Here is a 14,231-nt window from a genome sequence, read left to right as displayed (position 1 = left end):
GCCTTCACTGGCAAAATACTTATAAATTGATAGTGATAGTTTTTACTGTGCAGAGAGCATATGCAAATATGTCTAGTGCAACTGCATTCAAACTACCCGTCTGCTCAGAGTATATATTGTGTCAGATATTACTTAATTAGCATTATTACTGATAAATACACGCCATAAAGGCAGACTGAATGAGAATGCATTGGGCATACATACATATGCTGTGTGCACACGTCCTGCAACAGTCATAGCTTAAAGGGATATGAAACGCGCATTTTTTCTTTCATGATTTAGATAGAGTAAGCCAGTGATTTTTAACCTTTTTTCTTCTGTTAAGTGTGATCAGTCCACGGGTCATCATTACTTCTGGGATATTACTCCTCCCCAACAGGAAGTGCAAGAGGATTCACCCAGCAGAGCTGCATATAGCTCCTCCCCTCTACGTCACTCCCAGTCATTCTCTTGCACCCAACGACTAGATAGGATGTGTGAGAGGACTATGGTGATTATACTTAGTTTTATATCTTCAATCAAAAGTTTGTTATTTTAAAATAGCACCGGAGTGTGTTATTACCTCTCTGGCAGAGTTTGAAGAAGAATCTACCAGAGTTTTGCTATGATTTTAGCCGGAGTAGTTAAGATCATATTGCTGTTCTCGGCCATCTGAGGAGTGAGGTAAACTTCAGATCAGGGGACAGCGGGCAGATGAATCTGCATAGAGGTATGTAGCAGTTTTTATTTTCTGACAATGGAATTGATGAGAAAATCCTGCATACCGATATAATGTCATGTATGTATACTTTACACTTCAGTATTCTGGGGAATGGTACTTCACTAGAATTACACTGTAAGAAATACATAAAGCTGTTTAATAACTAGAGATTATGTTTAACGTTTTTGCTGGAATGTAAAATCGTTTTCATTTGCTGAGGTACTGTGTGAATAAATGTTTGGGCACTATTTTTCCACTTGGCAGTTGCTTAATCTGTTTTTCTGACAGTTTCTGTTCTCCCTCACTGCTGTGTGTGAGGGGGAGGGGCCGTTTTTTGGCGCTTTTATTATACATCAAATATTTCAGTCAGCAACTCATTGTATTCCCTGCATGATCCGGTTCATCTCTACAGAGCTCAGGGGTCTTCAAAACTTATTTTGAGGGAGGTAATTTCTCTCAGCAGAGCTGTGAGAATTATAGTTTGACTGAGATAAAAAACGTTTATTCTGTAATTTGTTTCCTGCTTTCAGAATTTGTTATCTTTGCTAATGGGATTAAACCTTTGCTAAAGTTGTGTTGTTTACAAGGATTGAGGCTATAACTGTTTCAATTTATTAATTTTCAACTGTCATAGATCTTCTGTGCTTCTTAAAGGCACAGTACGTTTTAATATTATTCTAATTGAATTGTATTTCCAAGTTGCAAGTTTATTTGCTAGTGTGTTAAACATGTCTGATTCAGAGGATGATACCTGTGTCATTTGTTGCAATGCCAAAGTGGAGCCCAATAGAAATTTATGTACTAACTGTATTGATGCTACTTTAAATAAAAGTCAATCTGTACAAATTGAACAAATTTCACCAAACAACGAGGGGAGAGTTATGCCGACTAACTCGCCTCACGTGTCAGTACCTACATCTCCCGCTCAGAGGGAGGTGCGTGATATTGTAGCGCCGAGTACATCTGGGCGGCCATTACAGATCACATTACAGGATATGGCTACTGTTATGACTGAGGTTTTGGCTAAATTACCAGAACTAAGAGGTAAGCGTGATCACTCTGGGGTGAGAACAGAGTGCGCTGATAATATTAGGGCCATGTCAGACACTGCGTCACAGGTGGCAGAACATGAGGACGGAGAACTTCATTCTGTGGGTGACGGTTCTGATCCAAACAGACTGGATTCAGATATTTCAAATTTTAAATTTAAACTGGAAAACCTCCGTGTATTACTAGGGGAGGTGTTAGCGGCTCTGAATGATTGTAACACAGTTGCAATACCAGAGAAAATGTGTAGGTTGGATAAATATTTTGCGGTACCGACGAGTACTGAGGTTTTTCCTATACCTAAGAGACTTACTGAAATTGTTACTAAGGAGTGGGATAGACCCGGTGTGCCGTTCTCACCCCCTCCGATATTTAGAAAAATGTTTCCAATAGACGCCACTACAAGGGACTTATGGCAAACGGTCCCTAAGGTGGAGGGAGCAGTTTCTACCTTAGCTAAGCGTACCACTATCCCGGTGGAGGATAGCTGTGCTTTTTCAGATCCAATGGATAAAAAGTTAGAGGGTTACCTTAAGAAAATGTTTGTTCAACAAGGTTTTATATTGCAACCCCTTGCATGCATTGCGCCGATCACGGCTGCAGCGGCATTCTGGATTGAGTCTCTGGAAGAGAACATTGGTTCAGCTACTCTGGACGACATTACGGACAGGCTTAGAGTCCTTAAACTAGCTAATTCATTCATTTCGGAGGCCGTAGTACATCTTACTAAACTTACGGCGAAGAATTCAGGATTCGCCATTCAGGCACGCAGGGCGCTGTGGCTAAAATCCTGGTCAGCTGATGTTACTTCTAAGTCTAAATTGCTTAATATACCTTTCAAAGGGCAGACCTTATTCAGGCCCGGGTTGAAAGAGATTATCGCTGACATTACAGGAGGTAAAGGCCATGCCCTGCCTCAGGACAAAGCCAAAGCCAAGACTAGACAGTCTAATTTTCGTTCCTTTCGTAATTTCAAAGCAGGAGCAGCATCAACTTCCTCTGCACCAAAACAGGAAGGAGCTGTTGCTCGCTACAGACAAGGCTGGAAACCTAACCAGTCCTGGAACAAGGGCAAGCAGACTAGGAAACCTGCTGCTGCCCCTAAAACAGCATGAATTGAGGGCCCCCGATCCGGGATCGGATCTAGTGGGGGGCAGACTTTCTCTCTTCGCCCAGGCTTGGGCAAGAGATGTTCAGGATACCTGGGCGCTAGAGATAATATCTCAGGGATACCTTCTGGACTTCAAATACTCTCCTCCAAGAGAGAGATTTCATCTGTCAAGATTGTCAACAATCCAGACAAAGAAAGAGGCGTTTCTACGCTGCGTACAAGAGCTCTTGTTAATGGGAGTAATCCATCCAGTTCCACGATCGGAACAGGGACAGGGGTTTTACTCAAATCTGTTTGTGGTTCCCAAAAAAGAGGGAACTTTCAGACCAATCCTGGACTTAAAGATCCTAAACAAATTCCTAAGAGTTCCATCGTTCAAGATGGAGACTATTCGGACAATTTTACCTATGATCCAAGAGGGTCAATACATGACCACTGTAGATTTAAAAGATGCTTACCTTCACATACCGATTCACAAAGATCATTATCGGTACCTAAGGTTTGCCTTCCTAGACAGGCATTACCAGTTTGTGGCTCTTCCATTCGGATTGGCTACAGCTCCAAGAATCTTCACAAAGGTTCTGGGTGCTCTTCTGGCGGTACTAAGACCGCGGGGAATCTCGGTAGCTCCATACCTAGACGACATTCTGATACAAGCTTCAAGCTTTCAAACTGCCAAGTCTCATACAGAGTTAGTGCTGGCATTTCTAAGGTCACATGGATGGAAGGTGAACGAAAAGAAAAGTTCACTCGTTCCACTCACAAGAGTTCCCTTCCTGGGGACTCTTATAGATTCTGTAGAAATGAAGATTTACCTGACAGAGGACAGGCTAACAAGACTTCAAAGTGCTTGCCGCACCCTTCATTCCATTCAACACCCGTCAGTGGCTCAATGCATGGAGGTAATCGGCTTAATGGTAGCGGCAATGGACATAGTACCCTTTGCACGCTTACACCTCAGACCACTGCAACTGTGCATGCTAAGTCAGTGGAATGGGGATTACTCAGACTTATCCCCTTCTCTGAATCTGGATCAAGAGACCAGAAATTCTCTTCTATGGTGGCTTTCTCGGCCACATCTGTCCAGGGGGATGCCATTCAGCAGACCAGACTGGACAATTGTAACAACAGACGCCAGCCTTCTAGGTTGGGGTGCCGTCTGGAATTCTCTGAAGGCTCAGGGACAATGGAGTCAGGAGGAGAGTCTCCTGCCAATAAACATTCTGGAATTGAGAGCAGTTCTCAATGCCCTCCTGGCTTGGCCCCAGTTGACAACTCGGGGGTTCATCAGGTTTCAGTCGGACAACATCACGACTGTAGCTTACATCAACCATCAGGGAGGGACAAGAAGCTCCCTAGCTATGATGGAAGTATCAAAGATAATTTGCTGGGCAGAGTCTCACTCTTGCCACCTGTCAGCAATCCACATCCCAGGAGTGGAGAACTGGGAGGCGGATTTCTTAAGTCGTCAGACTTTTCATCCGGGGGAGTGGGAACTTCATCCGGAGGTCTTTGCCCAAATACTTCGACGTTGGGGCAAACCAGAGATAGATCTCATGGCGTCTCGACAGAACGCCAAGCTTCCTCGTTACGGGTCCAGATCCAGGGATCCAGGAGCAGTACTGATAGATGCTCTGACAGCACCTTGGGACTTCAGGATGGCTTACGTGTTTCCACCCTTCCCGTTGCTTCCTCGATTGATTGCCAGAATCAAACAAGAGAGAGCATCAGTGATTCTAATAGCACCTGCGTGGCCACGCAGGACTTGGTATGCAGACCTGGTGGACATGTCATCCTGTCCACCTTGGTCTCTACCTCTGAAACAGGACCTTCTGATACAGGGTCCCTTCAAACATCAAAATCTAACTTCTCTGAAGCTGACTGCTTGGAAATTGAACGCTTGATTTTATCAAGACGTGGATTTTCTGAGTCAGTTATTGATACCTTAATACAGGCTAGGAAACCTGTTACCAGAAAGATTTACCATAAGATATGGCGTAAATACCTATATTGGTGTGAATCCAAAGGTTACTCTTGGAGTAAGGTTAGGATTCCTTGGATATTGTCTTTTCTACAAGAAGGTTTAGAAAAGGGTTTATCTGCTAGTTCATTAAAGGGACAGATCTCAGCTCTGTCCATTCTGTTACACAAACGTCTGTCAGAAGTTCCTGACGTCCAGGCTTTTTGTCAGGCTTTGGCCAGAATTAAGCCTGTGTTTAAAACTGTTGCTCCACCATGGAGTTTAAACCTTGTTCTTAATGTTTTACAGGGCGTTCCGTTTGAACCCCTTCATTCCATTGATATAAAGTTGTTATCTTGGAAAGTTCTATTTTTAATGGCTATTTCCTCGGCTCGAAGAGTCTCTGAATTATCAGCCTTACATTGTGATTCTCCTTATTTGATTTTTCATTCGGATAAGGTAGTCCTGCGTACTAAACCTGGGTTCTTACCTAAGGTAGTTACTAACAGGAATATCAATCAAGAGATTGTTGTTCCTTCTTTATGCCCAAATCCTTCTTCAAAGAAGGAACGTCTACTGCACAACCTGGATGTAGTCCGTGCTCTAAAATTTTACTTACAGGCAACTAAGGAATTTCGACAAACGTCTTCTCTGTTTGTCATTTACTCTGGGCAGAGGAGAGGTCAAAAAGCTTCCGCTACCTCTCTTTCTTTTTGGCTTCGTAGCATAATTCGTTTAGCTTATGAGACTGCTGGACAGCAGCCTCCTGAAAGAATTACAGCTCATTCTACTAGAGCTGTGGCTTCCACTTGGGCCTTCAAGAATGAGGCCTCTGTTGAACAGATTTGCAAGGCTGCAACTTGGTCTTCGCTTCATACTTTTTCCAAATTTTACAAATTTGACACTTTTGCTTCATCGGAGGCTATTTTTGGGAGAAAGGTTCTTCAGGCAGTGGTTCCTTCTGTATAAAGAGCCTGCCTATCCCTCCCGTCATCCGTGTACTTTTGCTTTGGTATTGGTATCCCAGAAGTAATGATGACCCGTGGACTGATCACACTTAACAGAAGAAAACATAATTTATGCTTACCTGATAAATTCCTTTCTTCTGTAGTGTGATCAGTCCACGGCCCGCCCTGTTTTTTAAGGCAGGTAAATATTTTTTAATTTATACTCCAGTCACCACTTCACCCTTGGCTTTTCCTTTCTCGTTTGTCCTTGGTCGAATGACTGGGAGTGACGTAGAGGGGAGGAGCTATATGCAGCTCTGCTGGGTGAATCCTCTTGCACTTCCTGTTGGGGAGGAGTAATATCCCAGAAGTAATGATGACCCGTGGACTGATCACACTACAGAAGAAAGGAATTTATCAGGTAAGCATAAATTATGTTTTTTGCCGTGGCACACTTTTTTACATTAAAAAATCCTGTGGCACACCACCATCCCAAAATTTTTAAAAAATCACACATTGTAGCCTAATACAGCATATATATATACACATACACACAAACACACACATACTGTATGTATTGTGCTGTTATGCCATGCCTCCTACAAACTACCCCTGCACTGGGAGTAAAAAACAAGCAAAGTTTAAAAAATATGTCACACTGTTGTCAGTCTGCCGTGGCACACCTGAGGATCTCTCACGGCACACTAGTGTGCCACGGCACACTGGTTGAAAAACACTGGAGTAAGCAACTGGTGGCAAAATGTATCCACCAATCAGCAAGCGCTACCCAAGTTCTGAACCAAAAATGGGCCGGCTCCTAAGCTTACAGAAAAATTGATAATAGGAGTAAATTAGAAAGTTGCTTAAATTTGCATGATCTATGTGAATCATGAAAAAAAACATTTTGGGTTTCATATCCCTTTTAATAGAAGCTTTTGTGCTAATACGTTACTGCATCAATGCTCCTTTTCACAACTGAAAGGCATTCATGCGAATTTGAATTTTGAGTATTATGCTACTTTTATAATACAGCAAGCAACGGCTGTATTCTTCAGCTAAAACAGAGGTGTTTTTCTTTTTCAATAAAATGATTTTTAAAATAAACCAGCAGATTTCAAGGCTGTAAAAGATATTTGTGTTTTGACTTTATTTGTACATAGTCACGTCAAGTCATTTACTTATTACAAAATTAAATCAAAATATTGTTGTTGTTTTTTTTAATGTAAATCCCAACACTTCCTATACATGATTATGCAGAAGGGTGTGACCATGGAATGGCGCACCTAATCATCTTGTGAAAAGATTGTCGCCTATTATTCACATTTTATCTTTCTTGGCACTAAGCTCCTAAACAAGAAGTTATTTTTTTTTTTAAGTCTAAAAAAAAAGCTGGTTTTGGCTGTTTGACCTTACAGAGTAACATAACTGCTGGCTGTGATTACATTTTGAAAAATGTTCACACAGGAAGAAATGGAAAAAGCAATTGTAGAAGTGGGAGCAGAAATTAACCTTATCAGTTGATTGTATGCACTGTCCGTTTGTTATGTCTACGTCTGATGTTCTTTATATGATATAAAAAGGTGAATTATTTGCCTTGCATAAAATGGTATATTTAATCCTTTAAAGGACCAGTCAATACAGTAGATTTGCATAATCGACAATGCAATAGCACTTAGTCTGAACTTCAAATGAGTAGTAGATTTTTTCCTGACAATTTTAAAAGTTGTCTTTTTCCACCTGTACCATGTGACAGCCATCAGCCATTTACAAATGCATACATGTACCATGTGACAGCCATCAGCCATTTACAAATGCATACACACTTATTCTTGCACATGCTGAGTAGGAGCTGGTGACTCAAAAAGTTTAAATATAAAAAGATTGCACATTTAGTTAATGGAAGTAAATTGGAAAATTGTTTAAAATGGCATGCTCTATCTGAATAATGAAAGTGTAATTTTGATTGAGTGTCCCTTTTAATGTGTGTGCATGTATATGTATGTGTGTATACATATATAATGCGTGTTTGTTTGTGTATGTATATATGTGTGTGTGTGTGTATATATATATATGTGTGTGTATATGTGTGTGTGTGTGTATGTATATATATATATATATATATATATATATATATATATATATATATATATATATATATATATATATACATACACACGTGTGTGTGTGTGTACATATATAATGTGTTTTTGTTTGTGTATATGTGTGTGTGTCTGTGTATATATATGTGTGTGTGTGTGTATGTATGTATATATATATATATATATATATATATATATACACATATATATATATATATATATATATATATATATATATATATATATATATATATATATATATATACATATACACACACACACACACACACACACACCCTTAATTCGTAGCATAGATTCAACAAGGTGTTGGAAACGTTCCTCAGACATTTTGGTCCATAATGACATGACGTTGTTGCTGCAGATTTGTCAGCTGCACATCCATGATGCAAATTTCCCGTTCCACCACATCCCAAAGGTGCTCTATTGTATTGAGATCTGGTGACTGTGGAGGCCATTGGAGTACAGTGAACTCATTGTCATGTTCAAGAAACCAGTTTGAGATGATTTGAGCTTTGTGACATGGTGCATTATCCTGCTGGAAGTAGCAATCAGAAGATAGGTACACTGTAGTCATAAAGGGATGGACATGGTCAGCAACAATACTCAGATAAGCAGCGGCGTTTAAACGATGCACAATTGGTACTAAGGGGCCCAAAGTGTGCCAAGAAAATATCCCCCACACCATTACACCACCACCACTAGCCTGAACCATTGATACAAGTCAGGATGGATCCATGCTTTCATGTTGTTTACGCCAAATTCTGACCCTACCATCTGAATGTCGTAACTGAAATTGAGACTCATCAGACCAGGTTACGTTTTTCCAATCTTCTATTGTCCAATTTTGGTGAGTCTGTGCTAATGGTAGCCTTAGTTTCCTGTTCTTAGCTGACAGGAGTGGCACCCGATGTGGTCTCCTGCTGCTGTAGCCCATCTGCTTCAAGGTTCAACGTGTTGTGCGTTCAGAGATGGTATTCTGTTTAGAAAAATGAGTTACAAAGTCTGTAACAAAAAAAGAGTGCTTTACCCCTACAATTATATAGGAAAAATTCTCACTGAATAATAGAGGAACGATTTTTAACCATTCATACTTTTATCTTTATTGGTTTAACTATTCAATCATACACGTTTAAAAACACTTAAACTCTCTAGCTATCAATATATAGCATAGGTGTGTGAATAATACCTCTAAAAATCATGTATCTAGATGTGAAACATTGTACTTGGTTTGTATAATATCAAGCAATTAGATACAAACACTATTTTTTGTAGCCGAATATTAATAAAGAAATAATGCTGTAACAAGAGAAGCTGTTAATATGTGGGATGTCAGATTGTGAGATTAAAGCTATCTAGCTAATACTCTATCTGTAATGATAAAGTCCTTGCTTGCACAGTTAACTTTAGCACAGCTGTTCAGTGTAATAGATTCTGTCTGCTCAAGCCCCTTCTATAGTGGGGGGCTAGATTAACGCTTAACTGACTTGTTTCACTATCATAGCATAATGTCTAATCTCACAATATAACACACATTTACAAGCTATTGGCAATCAAGAATTATCATAGAGAATAAGCAGTTAAAAAATTAAAGTATCAACTCTCTGAAGCCAGACCCCTGACACGTGTTTAGCTCAAGCTTCCTCAGATGAGGGTACAATGTTTCACATCTAGATACATTATTCTCAGAGGTATCACACACCTATGCTATATATTGATAGCTAGAGAGTTTAAGTGTTTTTAAACGTGTATGATTGATTGAATAGTTAAACCAATAAAATAAAGTATGAATGGTTAAAAATTGTTTCTGTATTATTCAGTGTGAATTTTTCCTATATAATTGTAGGGGTAAAGCACTCTTTTTTTGTTACAGACTTTGTAACTCATTTTTCTAAACAGAATACCATTTCTGAACGCACAACACGTTGAACCTTGAAGCAGATGGGCTACAGCAGCAGGAGACCACATCGGGTGCCACTCCTGTCAGCTAAGAACAGGAAACTGAGGCTACCATTTTTTTTTTTATTTTTTTTTTGTTAGACTTTGTAACTCCTTTTTCTATGAGTCTCTTTAGTGCTATATTGCCCCCTTAACAGGTGCTTGTTGATTACAAAAATATTTGGCACCTATAGGTACTTGCCATTAGTACTACTTTACGTACTATCTTGTTACTATGGTATTCTGCATACCTTGGTTGTAACGAGTGGTTATTTGATTTACTGTTGCCTTTTTATCATCTCGAACCAGTCTGCCCATTCTCCTCTGACCTCAACAAGGCATTTTAATCCACAGAACTGCTGCTCACTGGATATTTTCTCTTTTTCGGACCATTCTCTGTAAACCCTAGAAATGGTTGTGCGTGAAAATCTTAGTAGATCAGCAGGTTTTTAAATACTTAGACCAGCCCATCTGACATCAACAACTATGCCATGTTCAAAGTCACTTAAATCCCCAAAGTTTGAGGAATGAAAGTGCCCCTGTTTTTAATAGGATTTTTAAAAACCGGGCACACATTTGTCAAACTTTACATTCACTTTAAAGGCTTATTGTACTGCAAACATGTTCAGTCATCCATTTTACCTATTTGAGTCTATTCAATTGTTTAGAAACCTTTGCCTGTTGAAACCTCCACCTTTAGTGAAAATTTCAATAGTGAATATTGGTTATAATAAAGCTATGTAAACAAGAGACAGTAGAATAAATCAACATCTTTGAATGTAAGTTTTCTTTCAGTTGCTTGCCTAAGTATATTGTGCCTTTTAACTCTCTTCATGCAACAAATATATTTAATATTTTTAGGTCTCTTCCATATATGTAATATACATTTGCTGAGTTTATTTTGCCTTTTATATTAGGCATATACTTTTGTACTTTGCAATATGAGATGCCTCACGCCATAACATTGTTTAACTAAAGTATGTAGTGTAACAATCTTCTCTTCCTCCCTAGTTATGCCCCTTGGTGTCCTGCATGCCAGAAAATGCAGCCTGAGTGGAAGGAATTTGCAGAATGGGGAGAAGATCTGGATGTGAACATTGCAGAAGTGGATGTTACAGCACAGCCAGGTAGAATATTGAAAAGGAAAATGCCCCCCCCCACAGAAATTCCCTAATAGACAGAGCCAGCTATATATTAAAGGGACATGAAACTCAAAAATTTTCATTCAGATACTGAAAGAAATTTAAACAACTTTCCATTTTACTTCTATTATATCCTTTGTTGAACAAGCAGCATTGCACTACTGACTGAACACATCAGGTGAGCCAATAAAATGAGGCATATATGTGCAGCCACCAATCAACAGCTTCTATGTTTACCTAGGTATCCTTTTCAACAAAGGATATGAGGAGAAAAAAATAAACTAGATAACAGAAGTAGATTGGAAAACTGTTTAAAATGACGTCTATTAAAGAAAAAATCAGAGAAACTGCAGACACAGTTTATCAAGCAGCGGTCATCAGGCTGGGTAAATTGACAGCTCCTGCCTGCGCGTGATTGGCTGTGTGCGGGCAAGGGGCCAGATTGCATGCGAGGCAAAATAGTGCTTGTGTGCAATGTTGAATTCCACCAGTGGATTTGCTTCCCGCTAGAGGCGAGCAGGGGCGGACAGGGGCGAATATGTACGTAAATCTTATTATATTTATACTACAGAGCCTCTCTTCGTTACTCGTCAAACTGCAACCTCTTCTGCTATGTGCAGACACAAACCCATAGTTACTATTGGAAGTTAACTCCTTGTATGCCACAGTTGGTGACAGTTACTTGTACTTATACATTAGCTACATTTTACTGTTATTTTTCATGGCAATGTTTTATAAAAACATCACTGATAAAACTGTATCAAAGGCTCTACACACAAGGGCTTACGCTAAAGCGATTAAATAGTTATTTTTAATAATTATTTTAATTGTAGTAGTAGTAGTTTTATTTTATTTGGTAATACTGAGAATTAGAATGCTGTTATTCACTTTGTTCATATCCTCCTTAACTCGGATCTTGTTTTACAGGTTTGAGCGGACGATTTGTCATTACTGCACTACCCACCATATATCAGTAAGTAATGATGAAAAATATTACTGTCAGCAGAATTTGTGAAAACCTTAAAGGGACACTGAACCCAATTTTTTTCTTTTGTGATTCAGATAGAGCATGCAATTTTAAGCAACTTTCTAATTTACTCCTATTATCAATTTTTCTTCGTTCACTTGCTATCTTTACTTGAAAAAGAAGGCATCTAAGCTTCTTTTTTGTTTCAGACTCTGGACAGCACTTTTTTATTGGTGGATGAATGTATCCACCAATCAGCAAGAATAACCCAGGTTATTCACCAAAAATGGGCCGGCATATAAACTTGCATTCTTGCATTTCAAATAAAGATGCCAAGAGAAGGAAGAAAATTTGATAATAGGAGTAAATTAGAAAGTTGCTTAAAATTGCATGCTCTATCTGAATCACAAAAGAAAAAATTTGGTTTTAGTGTCCCTTTAAAGGAACATTAAAGTCAAAATTAAATGGTCATGCTTCAGACAGAGCATGTGATTAAAATAAATTACTTTTGTTAGCAAATTTACTCTTGATATCCTTTGTTAAAAAGTACAACTTGCTGTTACTATGTGCTCAAAATACAAACATTGCACACACTATCTGAACCATTAAAGTTTAATTTTGACTTTCATGTCCTTTTTAATGTTTTAAACAACTGTTTAAGAGGTTGTATCCTGTTTTTCTTTTCTTTATTTTTCTTACTCTTTCTTCAAAACTTAATTAGTTATTACAAAAATAGGTTTTGCTTGTTTAAAGGGACAGGGAACCCACATTTTTTTTTCTTTAATAATTCAGATAGAGCCTACAATTTTAAACAAGTTTCCAATTTACTTCTATTATCTATTGTGCTTCATTATTTAGGTATCCTTTGTTGAATAGTATATCTAGGTAGCATGTTGCTTGGTCAGCAGCGTATGTAAGTGCATTCTTTTAAAATTATGTGTAATTAAACGTTTTGCGTAGGATCTTTTGAAAGATGCTTTCATGGTGATTTTGAGTTTGACATGTTCTATGTAGTGCTGCACAAAACATGTCTTTTTTTAAAAGTACTTAACCCCTTTGATGCGCATGGCGAGCTATATTCGTCATGCACATCGCAGCCTACAGGCGCATTACAAGCCTTTTTCGACATGAAGGGGGATCGCTGTTAAATCGCTGTTTTCGGCAATCCCCCACACCACAGACTGGGGATTGTTGGTGGCCTAGTGGGCGGCACTTCTAGGCTTTTTGGGGGGTGCCGGTGACCTCACCACTTACGCACGTGGTGACATCACAAAGGGACTGAACAAGTAGCTGCAAGTGAGCTGGATGGGCGAGGTTTTTCAAACCCCTTGATCTCATCTCTCTTAGCAGCTACAAACCTCCAAGACCCCTCATTTTAAAGAAAGTTGTCTGCTCTTTAAAATTGTTTTGGTGTTGGAGCAGTAATATCAAGGAGATAATTTTTTTCTTAAAGGGACACTGAACCCAAATTTTTTCTTTCAGATAGAGCATACAATTTTAAGCAATTTTCTAATTTACTTCTATTATCAATTTTAATTTGTTCTCTTGCTATCTTTATTTGAAAAAGAAGGCATCTCGGCTAAGGAGCCAGCAAATGTTTGCTTCAGGACCATGGACAACACTTGTTTATTGATGCTGACCAATCAGCAAGGACAACCCAGGTTGTTCACCAAAAATGGGCCGGCATCTAAACTTACATTCTTGCTTTTCAAATAAACATACCAAGAGAATGAAGAAAATTTGATAATAGGAGTAATTTTTTTTATTTTTTTATTATTTATTTATACGTGCCAACAGTGTAAAAGAAAAACGCACAGTATCAAATTAAAACATATTACAAAAGTAATACCACCTCGCAGGGTGTTGAATATTGTACAACCATGGAGAGAACAAGAAAAAGAAAAAAAAACAAACAAAAAAAAACATACCAGGCATTTTAAGGTTTCGCATACCATCCCTTTCAATTTGGCAAAATACGGCAAATTAGGGTCTACTACATATGTTATAAACCTCCATAGTATATATACTTAAATATAAAAGAACTTATCTAAATAGTATACTAAAGCTAAAAATAACAACAACAAAAAAACCTGGTCTCTTCAATACATTATAACCATATACTGGATACTGAGTAAAAAAAGCGAATCTTTCAAATTTTTCTACTTTTACACTGAAGCACTTTTTATCTTAACACAAAGAATATAAAAACCAACAAAAACAGACAAAGGAAAAGCAAAAAAATAAGAAAATGGGAGAAAAGAGAAGAAAAAAAACAAAAACAAAACCAAAAACACGAGAACAT

At 38.5% G+C, this 14,231-nt stretch overlaps 1 protein-coding gene across 1 annotated transcript in view; it reads left to right on the top strand.

Moving 5' to 3' along the window:
• Positions 1–10,831: 10,831 nt before the first annotated feature.
• The window catches only part of LOC128644515 (thioredoxin-related transmembrane protein 1-like), a gene marked incomplete at both ends in the record, with an annotated part of 30,827 nt that continues 27,427 nt past the window's right edge, over positions 10,832–14,231 (top strand). The window contains 2 exons of the mRNA XM_053697098.1: positions 10,832–10,947; positions 11,890–11,935. Coding sequence (XP_053553073.1) covers positions 10,832–10,947; positions 11,890–11,935 — 162 coding nt within the window. The remainder of the gene's footprint in view (positions 10,948–11,889; positions 11,936–14,231) is intronic.

The sequence above is a fragment of the Bombina bombina genome, unplaced genomic scaffold, assembly GCF_027579735.1.
Source record: "Bombina bombina isolate aBomBom1 unplaced genomic scaffold, aBomBom1.pri scaffold_1980, whole genome shotgun sequence".
Taxonomy (NCBI): Eukaryota; Metazoa; Chordata; class Amphibia; order Anura; family Bombinatoridae; genus Bombina; species Bombina bombina.
This window is presented reverse-complemented; position numbering and strand designations above follow the sequence as displayed.